Source organism: Lathyrus oleraceus, chromosome 7 (genome assembly GCF_024323335.1).
Source record: "Lathyrus oleraceus cultivar Zhongwan6 chromosome 7, CAAS_Psat_ZW6_1.0, whole genome shotgun sequence".
NCBI lineage: Eukaryota > Viridiplantae > Streptophyta > Magnoliopsida > Fabales > Fabaceae > Lathyrus > Lathyrus oleraceus.
The window spans coordinates 18,995,380-19,016,954 of record NC_066585.1 but is presented as its reverse complement, the minus strand read 5'-3'; the positions used below and the strand labels follow the sequence as shown (position 1 = coordinate 19,016,954).

Genomic DNA, 21,575 nt, shown 5'->3' with positions numbered 1-21,575 from the left:
GATATATTAGTAAAAGCCAGTGAAACAAATGAGCATGATGGGTGTGTTCATGGTATTGGACGAGGTATCAGCTTGAGGCAAAATTTTAGAACATCTTTAGTTAATGTAGATTTGTGCTTTAGAGAGATAGAAAAGAAACTTATTCAACGATTGCAACACTAATTGGAGGAGGGTATAGAAAATTCTATGATTGTGGTATGTATATGTTTAGTTTTGGAACACTCGTTTTTGTTTGTCTGTTTAAAATCATGTGTTATTTGTTCCTGTTGTTTGTGTTTTTAAAATTATGTGTTGTGTGGTTCTATTATTTATGGTTTTAAAATTATTTGTTGTGTGTTGATTTTATTTTTATGATGTAGATATTGATATCGATGAGTTTAATCTCTCAATAGAATACAAAACTAGTAGACTATTCTGAAAAAGTTGTTGGGCGTGCAAGCACAAAAGGTAGTTATTATGCCGTCCATGACAATAATGAGAAGTCTTTTCCACTAGATGCATTAAAAAGATTGACATGCTTGGTCATGGATCTTAAACATCTTGTCAGTATACAATTAGATCATGATCCAAAACATATACATCTTTTTTATCTTTCACCGAAGAATATTAGATATCTGGTGTGGAATATTAAGTGGTTTGACATATCTATAATACATTTTTGGTGCGCGCAAGTACATTTTTTAAAGTGATGCCAATTTATGTATTGTTCTCAATTTCTTATAATTCCATGTCTCACTTTAATATTTTACTTTTGTTTTAACATTTAAATACTTGCATCATCTTTTTAGGGAAGCAAATAAGTCTGATTTATATGGATTCTTGGACCCCTACCATATTCATAATGGGAAATTAAGACACAATAAACGGATATAAAATTCCTCGTACTTGTAGGAACCTTGAGGATCAACAACAAATATAAGACAACAAATGGAACAAATAAAGACACAAAAGAACACCGATATTTTTAATGTGGAAAACCCCTCAATATGTGAGTAAAAATCATGAGTCGTCTAGACCATAGAAATAACTCCACTATAATCAATTAAGGGTACAAGATAGTTTTAAAGTGATTCATAAACTAGTGCTAACAAACGCAAATCACAAAGCAAACTAGCTTATAATTAAGAATAAAAATGTTGAAATTTTTTCCAAATCCGCGGCTTCAGTGCAAAGCAGATAACTCTCACCTTAGACGTTTTTTTTTTAATTCTGAATGAACAAAAGTTAGATATATGTGTTACAAACCTGTCATCCAAATTTGAGCTCGATTTGACGGTTAACGAATCGGGGATCATTGATTTAGTGAGACTGGCTGTAGAAAAACGAGAATGAGTTTCTCGTCTCTTCTCTCTCTTTTGAATCCTTATTTTCTCTCTATCTTTCAATCCTAAATTGATCATCTCCACTTAAATAAGTGAGACAAATAGACTAATCATATTTGAACATTTCTCTACATAGGAAGGGAGCCCAAACCCAACAATTCAATATTCAGGGTGTCAACTAAGAGATATTCAAGCCTACATGTAAAATCAGTTAAATAAATAGAAAAAAAAGTTTACTATTTAGCATCATTTATGTGTGCGTAAGTATATATGAATTTGTGTTCTCTCTTATTTAACATTTAATTTTATACCCATTACTAATTATTCTCATGTTAATGCAATGATCATTTAAAAATAATATTTATTTGTCCCACTGAGAATAACATAATTATGTTATGTTCGATAGATAAAATAATTGATTCAAAGATAAAAAATATAATTAACTTGTATGTTTATATTTTATTTGAAATTATAATATATATTTATAATACTAATGTGTACATTTTATTTTTAAATATTTTTTATCAATGTTTAAATTATTTTTAACATATAGAGTTATGCAGGGATACCATTTATTGCATGGTGTTATAAATAAAATGTCTAATTTATTATCTCTAAAGTAAATGTATTAATTATGATATTCATTTATATCCCTAATAATTACTTCTTTCCAGAATTGTCAATTTATGGAAGCACATAATATATTTATAATTATCGAATAATAGTTTGTTATTATTTTAAGTGTTTTTACATTTATTCAATTTATAGGTATTTAACAAATGAACCTCATTCACGAAAAAAGATTTATACGACATCCGTGGATGTCACGAACTTTGTTTTCTTGAGTTTTATGAGTGACTCTAATTTATTGTTTGTTGGTTATTGTTTTGTTGGTTTAACCATTTAATATATTTTTGTTTTGTTGTAAAAAACAAAATTAACATGTATAGTTTCAGAGAGTCACTCTAAGTATGTTTGAGTAGTCTTATTTAACCGGTGTAAATATATATTCATTCTGATCACATTTGGAGTCACTCTAAATACTATTTAAATATATGATATAAAATATGTGTTATTTAAGTTTTTGTTAAATATTTACAAATGTTGCTTTGACCTTATAGCATTTTTGCATTTCAGTCTTCATCTTTTTATATATAGTTTCCTTAAATATTCCAACACCGATATATGAAAAGAAAATTGTTGTCAATGGCTTGACACGTACATGTGCAATAAAAGGTTTGATAAGAACAAACCTCTTGAGCGACACGTAGTTTCATATTATATACCAAATGTATACATAAGCATGAACCCGAACAAAAGTAGACTAGACACACCAACCATGTATCTGTAATTGCCTTATTTAGGATCAAGATTGTGTGTTCATGACCATGTAGCTATATATGTAATGGACACCTAATATAATTACTCGTTATGTTTTAGTTTAGATGAAAAGAGAAAAATGGTATCAAAATCAAAATCTTAAAGCTTCACGATTCATATATATCGTGTGTTATTGGATAAATATATGGTTGAGCTACCTATTAATTAGTGCATCATCACTTGGTCTTTTTTTTAACCTCTTAAATTATTTAGTAGCTTCTATCTTATAAGAATTAGATTTATATGTTTGATCAAAATGAATGAGTTGGACCCAAGTGTGAGGTTATAACATAATGCCATTATCCAATTGTTAGTTAGTTGATTTATTAATGTCTTAAAAGTTAATGGAAAGAACCATATGCATGGTCCATTGGAATATCACGTTCTCAATATCTCAAATTTTCATCAATAGACCAACTCCAAAGAGTTCACAATATTAAATTAAGTTTTGCCTATCAACAAAATTAGGGTATTTTAAATATTTTACTTCCATATATTTTATGGTTGAGCTACCTATTAATTTATTATTTTAAAATATATGGTTGAGTTTTATTACAATATTAAAACTTCCAATGAAAAAAATATAAATAAAATTGAAAAGAGTTTTAGAATTTTTTTTAAAGGATGTGATTATTTTTATAAATTCTTTTATTTATGAGACCGGAGGGAGTATTACCTATTATACAAAATAAAATTTTCAAAAATTTATAAATATTTTTAGTTATAAATTGTGGTCACCTAAAATATTACACTCTAACCTTCAACAACCACAAATTAGTATAACTTTATGGCCAAAGCCAAATCTCTTTACCTATATATATCACCATTCCTTTGCACTTTATTTTCACTCAAAAACAAATCCTCTCATCCATTCCTATATACACTTAGTTACCTCTTCCCACATAACATTTTGATACCATGCAGACTCCATTTTCTACTCATATGAATAATCTCTTATTCAATTGTTTCATTGCATATTTTCTCTTCTTTTCTCTCTTGTTTGTGCATGGTAAAGAATTATCATGCAATCAAACACCATACCCTCATGTTTGCAACCATTACATTGGAACCACTAATACACTATCAACCATTGATTCTTATTCATTCCATGATGTTTCCCTTAAGGTTACCATGGACCAAGCTATTGACGCATACAAACTTGTGTCCACCATGGATTTGAATAATTTCAAAGACAATAGAGCCAAGTCTGCATGGGAAGATTGTGTAGAGCTTTATGAGGATACAATTTATCAACTTAATCGCTCCATAAACTCAAACAATTTCAATGACAAATTAACTTGGCAAAGTGCTTCCATTACCAATCATCAAACTTGCCAGAATGGTTTCATTGATTTCAATCTTCCGTCCCACTTAAACTACTTTCCTTCCATCTTAACCAACTTTACTAAGTTGCTTAGCAATTCCTTGTCCATTACCAACACTCTAGCTGCTTCGTCCTCATTGTCATCCTCAAATCCGAAACAAAACGGAGGTAGAAGGTTGTTATCAGAAGGATTTCCCCATTGGCTTTCCGGTTCAGATAGGAAACTTCTGCAGACAACACCAAGCGCTGATATTGTGGTGGCACAAGATGGAAGTGGAAACTATAAGACAATCTCAGAGGGTGTAGCAGCTGCTAAGGGAAGTGGAAAAGGAAGAGTTGTGATTCATGTGAAAGCAGGTGTATATAAAGAGAACATTGATATAAAGAAGACAGTGAAGAATATAATGATATTTGGAGATGGAATGGATTCCACCATTGTTACTGGTAATCATAACGCTCAAGATGGTTCTACTACTTTCCGTTCGGCAACTTTTGGTAAGTTCTGAGTTAATTGTCGCTAATCTAAATGTAAATAACATTTGTATGTAAGAATATTAGACTTGTGTCTACATACATGAAGAAATCATATGATGAATGAAATAGTAACACTAATAGTAATAGTTGTAATATAAAAACACTTTTGAATTAATTGAATCAATAATTAAGAAAGGGACATGCAGTACTTTTTATATACAAATTGTGTTACAGATATCATAAACTTTTTGTCATATATATTGCTATCAAAATATTAATTAACAATTACTGTGAATAATGACTGCAGCTGTTATGGGAGATGGTTTCATAGCAAAAGATATGACCTTCGAGAATACTGCCGGACCACAAAAACACCAGGCGGTGGCTCTCCGTTCCGGCGCCGATCACTCCGTTTTCTACCGTTGCTCTTTCAAAGGCTATCAGGACACTCTATACGTCTATGCCAACCGTCAATTCTACCGTGACTGTAACATCTACGGAACAGTCGATTTCATCTTTGGCAACGCAGTTACAGTTCTTCAAAACTGCAATATCTTAGTTAGAAAACCTATGGGCAACCAACAGAACACCGTAACGGCACAGGGAAGAACAGATCCAAACGAGAATACCGGAATAGTGATCCATAACTGCCGTGTAACCGCTGCTGGTGATTTGAAAGCATCTCAAAATTCAGTGAAAAGTTATCTAGGAAGACCGTGGCAGAAGTATTCAAGAACGGTTGTAATGAAAAGTAACATTGATGGTGTTATAAACTCTCAAGGTTGGGCTCCATGGAGTGGTGGTTTTGCTCTGAGTACACTTTATTATGCAGAATATATGAATGTTGGTGATGGTGCTAATACTAATGGGAGAGTAAACTGGTCTGGTTTTCATGTAATTACAAATCCATCAGAAGCTGTTAAGTTCTGTGTTGGTAATTTCTTGGCTGGTGAATCTTGGATATCTGGTGTGCCGTTTGATGCAGGTTTATGAAAGTGATATGGTGAAGTGAGTGGTGACAATTATTGTGATGTAGTTTTTTGTTTGGTTTTCGTTTGTACAAAGGTTATGAAAAGATGTCATGTTTATCGGTTGCCTCTTTTGTCAAAAGAGTCAACTATAGGAACTATAGATAGTGTTAAGTTAGTTTTCCTCTTTTATTACTAGTACTATTTAATTTGTTATTTTGTATATATACGTATTAAAGTCTTTGTCTTCTGCTTAAATAAATCATTATATATATATTTATTATTAGGTTTAATAATAACTACATGGGTTTAATTTTTGTATTAACGGATTTTATTTATTTATTATAACTAAGTGACTGCTATTTTTGAATTTTTAAGATTGTAATTTTTAATACCTTAAAAATTATAATTTTGCAATAAAGAGAAGTTGAACTCAGATGCTGTTCCAATTTTTTTTATTTAAAATAATCAACTTTTTTAAATAAATCTTTAAAATAAACATTATTTTAAATTATTTATTAATATCACCGCGTTTCATGAATCCTTTTAAAGCATGCGTCATTTGGACTAACGCATGCATGTTACTGTTGAACTAAGATGTCAATTGAAATGATGCATGCATGAATATGAAGTCAATGCAATTGACGCATGTTTTATGATATAAAATGCATGATGCAATGGTGGCTGATGTGAAGGTCCGGTGGAAGGTCTAGTAGTATTTGACAAATTGGTTGTGAGGTTGGGTGTTTGGTGATTGGGTGTATCTATTACTATATATAAAGAGGATAGACAATTTTGGCGTGGCTCTTTTTATGTTCCAAATTTATCCTTGAATAATAGCATATTTTATACCAATTATACCCTTTATTATTTTCTTTATTTTTTTTTCTTTAATTCTTAATATATATTTTTGATTATCCTATTTCATGACAAATATAATGTAACTCCCCCTTTAGAGTGGGAAGTAACTTCCACATAATATTAACCGTATCTTTTTTTTTATAAGAATGAAAAACCAACATTTTTATAAATCTCATATTTTTCATTTTATTATGTAACTTCCTTCAATAACTACCATCTTTAATTTACACTTTCAAATTGTATAATAAAATGACCCTTATTAACATTGTAATTATTGTTTGTTCTAGATCTTCATTTTTCTCCTACAACGATGTTCTGTGTGACCGTGGAAGAAAAGAGGTTATAAAATGTCAGTTTCATTTCTCTTGCATATTTATCATTTCTCTTAAGTAAGTTCCTATGATAATTATCATTTTTTATTGACACATTTTTAATCATTATTAAAAGTTAACCAATAATAGAATAAATTATCGCTGTACACATTCATATTGTTGTTTGTTGATTTTCTTTTTGAAATATTAGAAATTCTCTTACATATTTATTATAGTTTTTTTTGTTGATTTACTTCTACATGTTTTTTTTTCTCTTTCTCATTTCTATTTTAATTTTTTTTAATCTTTTGACCGGGTAAAAGGAAGGGAAAGAAAAAGGACACAATTTTATGGTGGTGATAATAACTAAGGTGTAACAATAAAAAATTTATTTTTTTAATACACATAAATATTTAATTTTAAATATTTATATTCAAATTATAAATTACAAAAGTTATTTTGTAGAGTTGTTACATTGTTTTTTTTTCTTTTATGTTTCTATTCAAATTAAAAAAAAAAACTGCATCTGCATTTCACTTTTCTATTCAAAATTTGTAATATTTTCTTTTTTTATTCAGTTTCTCTCTTTATCATTTTCAATGATAATCTTTTATCATTTTTTATATATGCTAATATTTTTTTATGTCAAAGAAATAAAAACAATTTAAAATGTACATAAAAGAAAAATCTATAAGTATATTGGATATGATTTTCTTTTCCTAATTACAAATTAAATTGGTTTATTTACTCATTCTACTTACAAAATTGTTGTCTCACTGTTGTGTAATAGATAATACATTAAAATGTTAATAGTAAATTAAGTGTGAGTTGAAATCTTATATCTATATCTATAATCTATAATCTATAATCTATCTATAACAATATATAAAGGCAAATCATTATTTTGGTGTAGCTTTTTTTTCTTTCAATTTTCTTCTGAATTCATCTATGACAATATACTATTTTACCCTAAACATAATAATAAATTATCGAAATAAAAATTAAAACATAAAAGTCAGGCCATTTATTTTATGTAGAAGATACCGTCAAATTCTACATCTACTATTAAAAAAATATTTGAATGGTTATAGAATATAAATATATTTATTCCAACTTCCATTACAAGAATCCTATTTCTTTTATCTTTTTCTCTCTCACTAATTCTCCATAATTATCTGTGAGTATTATTTCTTTCTCTATGATTTTTATTCCTTATTAAGTTTCAAAATTTTATTTTGAAATTTGTGTTCTTTAATGTTTTTGGCATGGGGATGCAATGCACATCACATACACATGAAAATAATTAAACGTCTCTTAAACAACATAGTAAGAATGCAACGGTAATATAGATTAAATAATTAAAAATTGCATCTTTCAATTTACAATGTATTTTACGTAATTATATCTATATATTCTACTCCAAATTAAATTATATAAATGATAAGATTAATCTATTCTATCAATGACTATCTATAACTTTAAATATTAATAGTATATTATGAAGTAGTTAATCATCTCTCTAAAACATAAAATACACAACGATGGAACAATTTATACAAACAATTATATTTATTATCTCTTCTATTTCTTTTTATACAAACAATACTATTCATCGTAAACACTCCGGAACACTTAAATTTAATTGAGTATTAATACTTTCATTCAATTAAATAATATCATTTTTGATATTTATTTTATTTAAAAATATATTAATATTTTAAATCGAATTTCATTAAAGGTACTGATACTCAATTACTTATCATGAGTATCAAAGAATTTGCCACTATTTATTATCTCTCTTTTATTTCTTTTTACTTAAATTTTTTTTTTTGCATTAATATGTTTCAGTTTTTGTTTCTTTTCAATTTTTATATTTTTTTATATATAAATTAATTTTGAATATTTATGAGTTCATTTATTTTGAATATTAATTTTATTTATTTATTGTTTTTTTAAATTTAGGTTACTCGCAACTACACAACTCAAATATGAGAGGGAAGGAGGGAGGGAGAGAGGGATAGGAAGAGATAGGGAGGGAGAGAGAGGGAGAGGGAAAAGGAGATAGAGAGGGGGGAGAGGAGAGAGAGAGAGTGAGAGAGAGTTAATGTTTATGTTTATTTTTATTTGTTTAGTAAATTGAGAGATGCAATTTTTAATTATTTAATCTATATACTTTTATAGGTTGTATAATGTATTTTTATTAACAACTTTAAAAATAACATATCTATTTTAATTTTCAAATATTGACAGACTACTACATATTATAAATAAAATTTAATATAGATTTAAACAGATATCACATGTTTGATCATATAAATAATGTATATTAAAATAATTTTTTTTCAAAAAGACATTGTTAATATTTCTAAACGTTTGTGCAATAAAAAAAATAACAATGTCACTTAATGTCTCTGTTAACGTTTATGTTTAATTATTTAATAAACACATTTTTATCTTATTTTATCTAAATCTTCTTATGATTTTCAACTATCTATAAAGTTATATAAATACAAAACTTAATTAAACCACCAAATTATTCCACTTACATTATTGATTTGCTTGAAAACAACTGGTTGAACAAAGTCACGTCAAAATGCGGTTTTCTCAATTCAAACAAAATTTAACGCACGAATATTACACGTTACAATCAAAACTTAATATGTATCTGAATAAATACCAATATAATTCATCATATAAATAATTTATATTAAAATCAAATATATATAAAAAGAGACGCTGTTAATATTTTCAAGCGTTAGCGCAGTAAAAAAAAGCGGACAAACGGGCACGGAGTGCCCGTTTGGACGCTAGTATGGTATAATGATGGTGTGAGCTTGGTCGTTAGGTTTTGGTGGGTTGACATTGTTCTTGGGTTTGGTAAAGGTGTGTGGTTGGTTGTTGGGCGGGGATTTGTAGTTGGGCGTATGATGACAAAGCTCGTTGGCATGTATCAACCAAATACATTTGCTCAGACATAAACTGTGGCGTTGTAACCGACCTAAACCATGCCATATAATATTGAGTTGGTCTAGCACCATGTATGATTAATTCGTGTAAGATGTGCTGACGTTGATTCCTCAAATGACGACACATATCTTTTGCGAAGTCTCTCTAATCTAAATAATCCAATTGACCATCGACGATTTATTGATGCCAATCTCCCAAACACGTCGGAGGTTCTGGAATTTGTTGTTGCATGCCGAACTGTAGTTTAACACTGTCACTCTAGTGTATCTCCACAGTAGTGAACTGGATGATTGGTGTGTTTGCTGCCCAAACTGCAACCTCGTCGTGGTTAACCTGATGGTCAAGACCCAAATACGACCTCCATATAAATTGTATAAGAATTTGACATGATTAAAGGATATGTAATTGGATAAATTTTATAAATCAAAAGTAGAGTTGTTTAGTAGTAATACATCGTTTGGTCCAATGTGGTCTAAAAGATTGTGATAGACTACTACAACGTGTTTGGGACACTTGTTGTTGTTCATCCCCTAAACTGACCATCTAGATCGAAAATATTGAAAATATATTAGTTACAGTCGGTTGTAGTATAAAGTTTAACAAATTATAAGATTTAAGATAAACTTACTTTGTTGCGTAGGAGAAAGTGAATGGCTTCTCGTTGACCGGGGCAAGTGACGACATTCTTGACCAACCCAATGCTTGTAGCAAATAGGCGCAACAATAAAATATACAAGTATTTTTTTGGCAATAAGGTATAATATCTATTGTCGTAATGAGCTATGCTTGTTCCGGTTGTCAGCATCTTACCGGAAGAGGAATGATTCTTGGAGATATGTTCTATTGGTCCAGTTCAAACTTTCTTAATCATGAACCCGATGCAGGACCATCGCAAACTCAGGTCTCAGTTAATATGCGATGAATTTTTTTCTGTCAGTAGCGACAATCCGTCGTTAAAGGTGAGTACAATAATCTCGCATATTGTTACACAATACAACTATACTCCATCATACAGGAAGACATGAATAGTTAGGAGTAAGGCAATTGAAAAAGTGTTTAGCAATTTGGAGGAGTCATACAAAGAATTTCCAAAATACTTGGTGGCACTTAAGCATTATGCTCCAGGGACTATTGTCAATTTGGAAACGTTGTCAGTGTATACCCCAAACGGGACTTGTGCTAGTGGTAATGGCATATTCCACCGACTCTTCTGGGTGTATCAACCATGCATCAAAGGTTTTTATATCTGTAAACCTATTATACAAATTGATGGTACATGGTTATACGGGAAATATAAAGGAACACCACTCATGGCAATGACACAAGATGACAATAACAACATTTTTCCAATCGCCTTTGCACTAGTTGAAGGGGAGACTGCTGGGGGATGAAGTTTTTTCCTAAAAAATATATGATTACGCGTTGCTTCTCAGCCTAACTTATGTTTGATCTTAGACAAATACCCATCAATTGTGAGTGCCTATTAAAACATTGATAATGGCTGGCAGGGTCCTCCTTCGACGCATGTCTATTGTATCAGACATATCACTCAAAATTTCATGCGGGAGATCAAAGAAAAAACGCTACGGAAGAAGGTTGTCAACGTAGGGTATGCATTAACAGAACCTTCCTTCAAACACTACCACGAAGACATCAGATTATAAAACGCATATGCAGTAAGGTGGATCGACAATATTCCATTGGAGAAGTGGACTAGGGCATACGACAACGATCAACGATTGGGCCATATGATAACAAATCTTGTGGAATCAATGAACTTTGTCTTCAAAGGCATCTGAAACCTACCAATAACCGCTTTAGTGCAAGCAAACTATTTTAGGCTAGAGGCGTTGTTTGAGATCAAACGGTCAAAATGGAGTTCAATGTTACAATATAGACAGTTATTCAATGATGCTTCAATAAAAATCATTAAAGAATAAGTTGTCAAAGATAACACGCATGTGGTCACAGTGTTTGATCATACTAAAGATTGGTACAGTGTTATTGAGTCAATGGATCACAATGAAGGCATGCCGAGAGGACACTATCGAGTGGAACTAGATAGAAGTTGGTGCGACTGCGGAAAGTTCCAAGCCTTTTGTATGCCCTGCTCCTATGTCATAACGCCATGTTCAAAGGCTCGACATGATCCTTCCAACTTACTATATGTCATTTACAAAGTGATAAACATATGCAATGTTTACAAATTAGATTTTCGATGGTAGCAAAAGAGAATTATTGACCTGCATATCAAGGGGACATACTCTGGTACAATGAAATAATGCGAAGAAAGAAAAAGGATTGCCCAAACAACACTTGTATTCAAACCGAAATGGATACGACGAACAATATGGTTAAATTATGTACTTTATGTCGTTAGTCTGGTCATAATCGTACAAACTGTCCCAGTGTTGGACCAAGCACAACAACATAATTTTAATTTTAACCCTTTTTCTTTATATTAAAAACAACAGTCATTTCATAAATATCATAAAATTCAGTTACAATAACTTGAAAACAACAATTAAACAATAATTTAAACAACAATTCAACAATAATTAAACAACAACACAAACAATTACAACAATAAAATAACATCAAAAACAAATACAATAAATAAACAACATAATCATGCGATTACAACCATCAAAACAATTTTGTGAGAAGTATACATCATCCTGTGAACGTCTCTGTCAATTTTAACATTCACCCAAATACGAACTTCTCCATTTTGGTTGAACGTGATATCAAGCCATTGAATTCTTCTGATCTTTTCACCCTCTGCAATTTCTCCATCTAACCAACGGTTCAAGGTTTTGTTAAGATGTTCAAATGTATCTACATTCCAAAGTCGAATCTTTATAAGAGGTTGCATTGATGAAAAAATAAATCAGCATTTCTCTTGTGAATATAAAGACACATATACGAATATGAGGACATCTTAAAAAAATGGAAGGAGAATGAAGAAAAATGGAAGGAGATAGTAAGAAGATGTGTGAAAAATTATGGGAGGGAGATGTTGTATTTATAGATGAAGTGCAGGAGCAGCAGCCACATACATTGGCGTCTCCACTGAGTGGACTATGCATGCGCCATTACATGTGGCGCATAGGACATGCATGTGCCACTTCTAGTGGCGCCATGGACATGCATGTGTCAATGCCAATGTCACCTATGTACAATATTTTCATTGGATGCGCCAACGCAACTAGCGCCTTTGTTACATTTTTTTTAAAAGTCGTTATTTTTGGTAAATATTTTGAAACATTGGTTATTTTTGAAATTTATTTGAAAAACTTGGTTATTTTAAATAAAAATTATCCCCTTCCTATTAAGCCTAGCCCATTACCATTGGGCCAAGTTGCTTGCTTTAAATTTTCATCTCATTTAAATATACATATTACATCCTTAGTTTGTTTGAATAGGATAAATATATTTTATTCTAATATATTTTAAACTTTTTTATTACATTTTTGTTTCAAAAATATTTATTCTACATTTAGTACATGATATTTAATACATGATTATTTAAAAAAAATGATTTAGTATTTAATAATAGGGTTAGTAGCTTTTGCCCTTGTAATATTGACCATTTTCGAAAAACTCTTGTAAAAAAAGTTTGATGAATTCCCTCAACATTTGAAGATTCTCTCACTTTTTACCTTCGTCAAGCCAACTTATCAAAAAAGTTGATGTGACACTATTTTTTTTATCATTCAAACTAATTTTCACATGTGTATTATGGTGTGTAAGATTACATAAATGTCCCTAATATTACAATAAAACATTTAGAGGACAGAGAGAGAGAAAGAGAGAGAGTGATTCCTTAGTTTACGAAAAAAAAAACCTAACATTCCATCCAGTCTTTTTCGTCTTCTTTGTTCTTCCCTGTCCACCATTGAAACACACTGAAGCATTCAACGAACAACATATTTCATATATTTCACGTGTTATTTATTTTCATAGGTCCTTAAGTGCGAAAAAAAAGGTATGATTGTAATAAGTTAATGGAATTTGCAGGGGTCCTGAAGTGCAACAAAAAAGGTACAATTGTAATAAGTTAATGGAATTTGCAGTGGTCCCAATGCATGTTGCATTAAATTTTAGTATTCAAAATTTAGATTTTTACTGTGTAGGTAAATCATTGTCATTTTCTTAAACTGTGAATGTTAAACTTGTTAATCGTATTTTAACTTGTGGGCATATTTGTAATTGCAGAAATGGGGTTATTCAGTGAGATTTTTCACCATGGGGGAAAATTTGTTCACGACAAGCACAAGTTTTAAAGAGGGGGGAATGAAACTTTTATAGAAGGGCAAGACTCTGGTAAGTGGTTTTTTAGGCAGTTAGCTTAGTTAAAGACTAGGGCTATGATGAATTTAGACTTTGGAGAAATATATCAGGACTTAATGAAGGGTTTACTCACTTCATTAATGATGTACAAGCTATAGAACATTGTGTTGATGGACATATATGAGTAGAACATGATGTTGAAGACATGTTAAGCAAGGTGTTGAAGCCTGATGTTGATCAATTTAGTGAATGTAGTGATGATGATAGCACTGATGATGATGATGAAGGAATAAGCTTTGATGATATTGAACAAGAAATTACTTGTAAAAGAGGAAGGATTTGTTCAAGTTGAAGTGGAAAGACCAATTGACGGTAATAGGGTTGAGGTTAATGGGAAGTCTCTAAGATTCAAGGTTATGGATTCCAAAGGTACAAAAGATATTAAATTCCCAAGAAAGGTGAATATACTTGTTCCTGCAAGTGTTTTGGGAGCTAGTTCAAAGTGGAATACCAATAATATTGAAATTTAAGATATGGACTATGATAGTGAAGACTTGGAAAGCTCTGACCCTGATGATAGTGACAATGAAAAAAATCTAAGCCTAAGTATGTGAAGTTCAGAGCAGAGCTGTTGAACAAGGATTTCCAATTTAAATTAGGTATGAAATTTAATTCTTTGTCTGAATTTAAAGATGCAGTTTGGGAGTGGTTTGTTTTAAATGGTAGAGAGATAACATTTGTAATGCATATTAGGTGCACATTTTGGATCAACATGTACTGATTTTGTAACTTCTATGATATGCACAATATGTTCTACTGTTATATGATTTGGTGCACATTTGTGTTCATCTACTTTTATTCTATTTTGTGCACAACTATGTTGAATTATGCACCAATTACTCAATCATCCTAAATGTGCCAATTATGCACCAATTTTATGTCATAACATATGTGCACATGGATGCACCAATTACTCAGTTATCCTAAATGTGTCAATTATGCATCAATGTCATAACATAAATGAACCATTTATACAATACCAATTATGTCAACATATAATAGCATTTGATTCATTCAAAACAAGTTACAAATAATACCTTACAAAACAATTACATCAAAACATATTACATAAGTTACATCAAACCCTATTACATGATCCTAAACCTAGAAGGAAGAAAACCCAGAAACAAATAAGTATAACTATTACAATGTTCATCTTCTTCCTTATATGGTCAATATTTTTCTTCAGATCTTTCATCCCTCTTGAACCAATCTATTTCCCAAACTCTTTCTCCATTTCCTCATCAGTTCTATAATTTCTCCTTCAGTTAGAGTAATGTTGCAGCGGTAAAAAATTTGAGATTAAGCTATTGATTAACTTAACTCATAAAGCAAGAGTCGCCACCGTGCTTTTATTATTTCCAAAGGAAAAGGGAAAAAGTACGAACAAAATCCAAAGATATTTTAAAACAAAACTAATAAAAAGAGATAAGGGTCCAGGGGTTAGTTATGCAAAGGAAAGGTATTAGCATCCTAAACATCCATGGTACTCCATGTAAACCTATTTGAAAATGTACATTTTAATTTGAGAAAGGTTTTGTTTGGAAAAGATTGGAAAGATGGGGAAAGAAATATGTTTTTTTCTTAATTTTGTGTTTTCCAAGACTTTTGAATTCTCATGCCAACGTACCAACAAAGTGAAATGGAGGATCAAAACCTCGTAGTTCATGGTAAAAATATCAAATATGTTTGTTTTGATTCATTTTTAAGGAAAAAACATTTTTTCATTTTTAGGAGGATACTCAACTAGCCACCCACGAGTATGAGAACTTTGCATCACCATAGAGAAGGGCTCCAACTTGGATAAAGATCAACAAGTATGCAACTAGGTCTCTTAGATGGGGAAGAATTATCATCAATACTACGGGATAGGAGATTTATATTTCAATTATTGAAGTGACGCATGTCTAAACTTTGAGAAAAGTTTTAAAAGGAAAAGTGCATAAAGGAAGGCATAAAATGATTTGAATGAGTTATGCATTTTTAAGTCTTTTGAAATTGGTCTGAATATGCTTAAGATGGATTAACATTTATTAGGAAAAGGTTTTGAAAATCACTTGACGAAAGTCAAGGTTTATTGAGAAAGTAGTTCAAGTTTGAAATCAAGAAGATTTTTTAAAAGAGGGAGAAGATTTTGAAAATTAAAGAAAAAGATGAGAAGAAGAGACTATCCTAGAGCATAAAGTAAAATCTAGGGAGGAAAGATCTAACCAAGATATAGCAAGTTTTGTTACATAAGTCAAGCAAGAATTCCCTCATTTGGATTAAGCCTCAAGGAAACCAAATAAGCAAAGAATAATCATCCATCAGATGAAATCAAAATAACCAAGCCAAGTCTTCATAAAGAAGTCCAAAGTCAAATGTATCAAATGAATCATAAGGTCTCAAATCACAATCTCCCAAAGCAAAGGTCAAGGTCCTAGCTCTAAGTCCATAACTCCATAACAATGCTAAGGATAGTAACCTCAAGTCCATGAATAAAGGGAAACAAAACTTTTAGGGGTTTTTTCTTTATTAATATTTTTTACAAGGAAATGAAAGTCCCAATGGACAAAGAACAAATTATATGCCACAAAATAATATGATATAAGATGTGTTCTGGACTGGGCCATGACACTAGGCACGGCACGGCCCAATGCTCGCCAAGCCCACGTCCAAACGACCGTGTCCAAACGACCACGAGGACACGTCAGGTGAACGACCGTCCGCCCGACGAACGTCTCCCCGGCCCCTTAAATACGTGTCGGACAACGAGCGGGTCCTCCTCATATGATCTCCATCCACTCATCGTCAACCCACGTCGCGGACACCTAAGTTGTGTCGGGCAGAGCCATAACGGCATCTCACTCACCACGTCACCCAACTCCCCTATATTGTCTCCTTAGGGATAGGGGCAGTTGGACCAGGGGGCAGACCTTGGTCTAGGTCTTAACGCTTCTTACGCGTCCCCTGGCAGCTCCTCCTTGGGCCTAGCTAATCCAGCCCATTAGGAGCCTTGGCCCAGCGCTGGGGGCTCAATATAAATACCCCTTTCATGGCAAAGGGGCAGGTATTCTAACTCACACTCTGATAACCTCATTCTGTACCTTTTCTGACTTAAGCATTGGAGCACCTTGCAGGTACACCCCCCTCTCATTTCATTCTCTGGCCCATTCACCAAGACCTTGGAAGGCCCTCCTGATCAGGTAAGATCAGTGGCGCCGTCTGTGGGAAATAGCTATCCCCATCTTCATCAAACGAGGATCAAAAGCTCATTTATTTCTGTCCTTCCAACATGGCCGGAGAACAACATAGCGATCACAGCCGTCCCCTCGACAACTACAATATGGACGACGGCCCGCCATCCCATGAAACGGGCGCTCGGGACGGTCATCCATCCACCCCGTCTCCAGAGCCCCAAAACAACGGGGATGCCTCTCACGCCCACAATTTAGGGGCAGAGACATTTCATCCCATTCCCGTTCCCGTTGAAGGAGACGCCGTAATGATTGCCATGGTGAATGCCCTCAATCAGGCCGGTTCTATGCTCCACCAGCAGCACGAACGAATCATGGCCCTCGAAGCCGAACGACAAGAAGCCCGGCCCCAGCCGGTGAGTAGGATACAACAACGTTCGGAGCCAACGAAGAAGCGGGGACGTCGCTCTCCAGAACCCCACGTCAGCAGGGCACGCGCCCGTCGTGACGGTGGTCGAGCGGGAACATCACCAAGGCGCGGACACAGCCCCGACAACAACGAACTGTCTCCCTTAAGGAGCGACGAGGAAGATTTGCATTGCCCCCTATCTCGGGCAATAATGGAAGCCCCGCTCCCCAAAGGCATGGAGAAACCACCAAATCTAGCTGTGTACGACGGGACTACAGATCCCGACGATCACGTCGACAACGTCAACGCGATGCTCGACTACCGCAATGATATAACCGGGCACCTCAAATGCCGACTGTTCTCAACGACCCTCAGGAAAGGGGCCATGGCTTGGTACAAAAGCTTGGCCCCTGAGTCCATTACGTCATGGAGAGTCATGAGGTCCATGTTCACCAGGCACTTTACAGCTTCCCGTCGTCACCCCAAGACTGAGGCGACCCTTGAAGCCATAGTGCAGAAGAAGAATGAAACACTGCGCTCATACATCGAGCGATTCAACCAGGAAGCTGTCGAGGTAGATACCACCGAGCACATGAAGAAGTATCTCCTCGAGAGAGGTCTCTTGCCCGGCAGTGAACTTAGCAGAGCCGTAGGGATCGAGCCTCCCCGCACCTTAAACGAGCTCCTGCATAAAGCCCAGGCCTACATCAGATACGAGGAAAAGCAGGTGGCACACAATGCCCGCAGCGGACGTAACGCTGGGGAAACCGAGCACTCAAAACGCGAGGACACGAGCATTTCCCGTCGCAACGGAGACAAACGAAGAGAAGAAAGACCTCGCGAGCTCCGGGAAGGAAGAGGCCCCGCGGGCAGATATAGCGAGTACACCTTACTGACAGCTCCTCGGGAGCGCATCCTCGCAGAATGTATCAACTCTGAATTTAAGCAGGGCAGGGTCAGGTTCCCAAAACCGTCTGCACCAAAGCCCCACACCGACAAATCAAAGTACTGCCGGTTCCACAGAAGTCACGGGCACGTGACCGAAGACTGCGTCCACCTGAAGGATGCGATAGAAATTTTAATCCAAGAGGGGCACCTGAAGCAGTATACGAGGAAGAACGAAGCTCCCAGACACGACGAGCCAGAGAAGAAGAGACCCCGGGAAGACACACCCCCTGACAACTCTCCCTATCAAGTGGCCCTCTGCGTGTCACGACCGGAAGATTTCTTCCTCCCCGAACCATTGCCCGAGGACAAGATCACTGCACTCAGCCCCTGGGAAAACTTCCCTGCCACACTGGTGATATCAGGAGGAGGAACTAACGGGGAATCCGCGGCCCTCTCCGTCAAACGTAAGTTCGACGAACTCCTACTGACTGCCCCCGAGCAGAAAGCGACATTGACAAAATACCGGGGAAAATCCAACCCAATATCCTTCTTCCTGGAGGAACTCCCGGGCGGATCCCCGAACTCGGGCATCCCACTATTGATAAGGGCAAAGATGGCCCAATTCGACGTACGACGCATCCTGGTCGACCAAGGCAGCTCAGTGGATATCATGTACGTCCACCTCTTCAAGACTCTGAAGCTAGACAAGACCAACTTAGCCCCCTACGTCGGATCAGATCTCCAAGGATTCAACGGAGCAACAACCAGACCGTGGGGATATGTTGAGCTCCTCGTCACCTTCGGCGAACAAGAAACGGCCAGGGAAGTCAAAATCCAATTCCTGGTCGTAGACTGTCCGTCTCTCTACAATTGCATCTTTGGACGCCCGACACTGGCCGAACTCACCGCGGTCCCATCCACCGTCCACCTGAAGATGAAATACTACACCAAATTGGGACGTGTCGTCACCATCCATGGTGACATCGAAGCAGCCCGGCGATGCTACGACGCCGCAGTAAAAGGACAGGCCGTAGTCAGCACGAAGAGCAACTGCGACAACAAAAAACTCAAGACCGAGGATCCTGCCCGAGGAGTCAACGCCATCGACCTCGACTGTCGCATCGGGCTGGACGAGACCGAAGAGGGGAGGTTCCCCAAGGAACGCTCTCTCGAACACCCGGTCCGACCAATCCCCGACGGGGAGTTCGAACTCATTCCTCTTGGGGACGATCCGGAAAGGACGGTGAAGATAGGTAAGGGACTACCCGAGGAAACAAGAGAAGAGCTAGTAGCATGCCTCAAAGAGAACTCCGACCTCTTCGCGTGGAATGCCGCAGAAATGCCCGGGCTGGACCCCGAGATCGCGTGTCATAAGCTAGCTTTAGACCGGGCAGCCAAGCCCATAGCACAGCGTAGACGCAAGCAATCGCCCGAAAAGGCAGAGGCTGCCGAGCGGGCTGTAAAAGACCTCTTAGAGGCAAATTTTATTTCTGAAGCCCAGTACACAACCTGGCTCTCTAATGTAGTCCTCGTTAAGAAAAATAATGGAAAATGGCGTATGTGTGTTGATTATACTGATCTTAATAGGGCTTGCCCGAAAGATGCTTTCCCCCTCCCTAATATAGACTTGCTCATTGACAACTCTGCAGGTTTTAAACTCTTGTCCTTCATGGACGCATATAGTGGATACAACCAGATCCCTATGTCGCCCGCAGACAAGAAACACACAGCGTTCATGACCCCAACGGGCAATTACTATTACAACGTGATGTCGTTCGGACTCAAGAACGCTGGCGCTACATACCAACGCATGATGAACAAAGTCTTCAAGGACGAAATAGGGGACATGCTCGAAGTGTACATGGACGACATGATCGTCAAATCACATGAGGAGATAACCCATGCTCGACACCTTGCGAAGGTATTCGAGCAGGCGAGACAGTGTAAAATGAGGTTCAACCCCGAAAAATGCACGTTCGGAGTCCGGGCAGGCAAGTTCCTCGGTTTCTATCTCACCGAAAGAGGGATCGAGGCCAACCCCGACAAATGCCGGGCATTCTCGGAATTTCCGACCCCGAAAACCAAAAAATCGATCCAGTCACTCAATGGAGTGCTCGCCTCACTCTCCCGTTTCATCGCCAAGTCCGCCCAGCACGCATTGCCATTCTTCAGACTCCTTCGCAAAGAGGCTACCTTCGACTGGACCGATGAATGCGAGCAAGCGCTACTCCATCTAAAGAAGGTTCTGTCCCAACCCCCGGTCTTATCACGGCCATCAGAAAAGGAAACCCTATACTTATACCTATCCGTGGCGACCGAGGCCGTCAGCGCCGTTCTAATAAGAGAAACCGACGAAGGACAAAAGCCCATCTATTTTACGAGTAAAGCACTCCAAGGTCCCGAGCTCCGATATCAGCAAATCGAAAAGGTCGCCCTGGCCCTCATCAACACAGCGAGGAGACTACGATATTACTTCCTCGCACACACGATAAAGGTGAGGACCGACCAGCCAATCAAACAGCTGCTCGGGCGCCCTGATATGGCCGGGAGGATGCTCAGGTGGTCACTAGAACTCTCCGAATTCGACATACAATACGAAAGTAGGAAAGCCTTGAAAGCTCAGGCACTGGCCGACTTCGTCGCGGAGATGACCCACTGCCCGACTCCAGCAGAAAGCGCCCACAAATGGACGATCTTCGTCGATGGCGCCTCTAGCACATCAGGCAGCGGGGCCGGGATCATCCTCGAAAATGAGGAAGGGATCCTGATAGAGGTATCATTGGCGCTAGCGTTCCCAACATCAAACAACCAAGCCGAATACGAAGCCTTCCTCGCAGGCCTGAGGTTAGCCGAGGACCTGGGAGCAAAAGAGGTAAAAATATCCACCGACTCCCAGCTCGTGGCCTCACAAGTGCGAGGAGAATACCAAACCAAGAACGACAACCTCCTCGAGTACTTGTCCCTCGTCAAAGAAAAACTTGATAGATTTGAAAAATGGGAAGTTCAACACATACCCCGCGAGCACAACACACGGGCAGACGTTCTCTCGAAACTAGCCAGCACGAGGAAAAAGGGTGGGAATAAATCAGTAATCCAAGAAATTCTCCCTCGGCCCAGCATCGACAAACTACCGCCTCCACTC

At 36.1% G+C, this 21,575-nt stretch overlaps 2 protein-coding genes across 2 annotated transcripts; both read left to right on the top strand.

The window, feature by feature from the left end:
* Positions 1-3,538: 3,538 nt before the first annotated feature.
* On the top strand, positions 3,539-5,721 carry LOC127104141 (pectinesterase). The gene is made up of 2 exons (XM_051041344.1): positions 3,539-4,521; positions 4,808-5,721. Exons 1-2 carry the CDS (start codon positions 3,621-3,623, stop codon positions 5,491-5,493), a joined length of 1,587 nt encoding a protein of 528 aa, XP_050897301.1. The 5' UTR covers positions 3,539-3,620; the 3' UTR covers positions 5,494-5,721.
* An 11,513-nt stretch (positions 5,722-17,234) lies between these two features.
* LOC127101754 (uncharacterized) lies at positions 17,235-21,148 on the top strand. Its single transcript, XM_051039200.1, has 2 exons — positions 17,235-20,927; positions 21,038-21,148. The coding sequence occupies exons 1-2, from the start codon at positions 17,235-17,237 to the stop codon at positions 21,146-21,148; spliced, it is 3,804 nt and encodes a 1,267-aa protein (XP_050895157.1).
* The last annotated feature ends 427 nt before the right edge of the window (positions 21,149-21,575 follow it).

What these genes read in the sequence shown, in the direction of transcription:
- LOC127101754 (XM_051039200.1), top strand. Translation starts at nt 17,235, where the DNA reads ATGGCCGGAGAACAACATAGCGATCACAGCCGTCCCCTCGACAACTAC. An exon ending in TCCTCGCACACACGATAAAG is followed by an intron (nt 20,928 to 21,037) that starts GTGAGGACCGAC and finishes ATACGAAAGTAG; the next exon opens with GAAAGCCTTGAAAGCTCAGG.
- LOC127104141 (XM_051041344.1), top strand. Translation starts at nt 3,621, where the DNA reads ATGCAGACTCCATTTTCTACTCATATGAATAATCTCTTATTCAATTGT. An exon ending in TTTCCGTTCGGCAACTTTTG is followed by an intron (nt 4,522 to 4,807) that starts GTAAGTTCTGAG and finishes TAATGACTGCAG; the next exon opens with CTGTTATGGGAGATGGTTTC.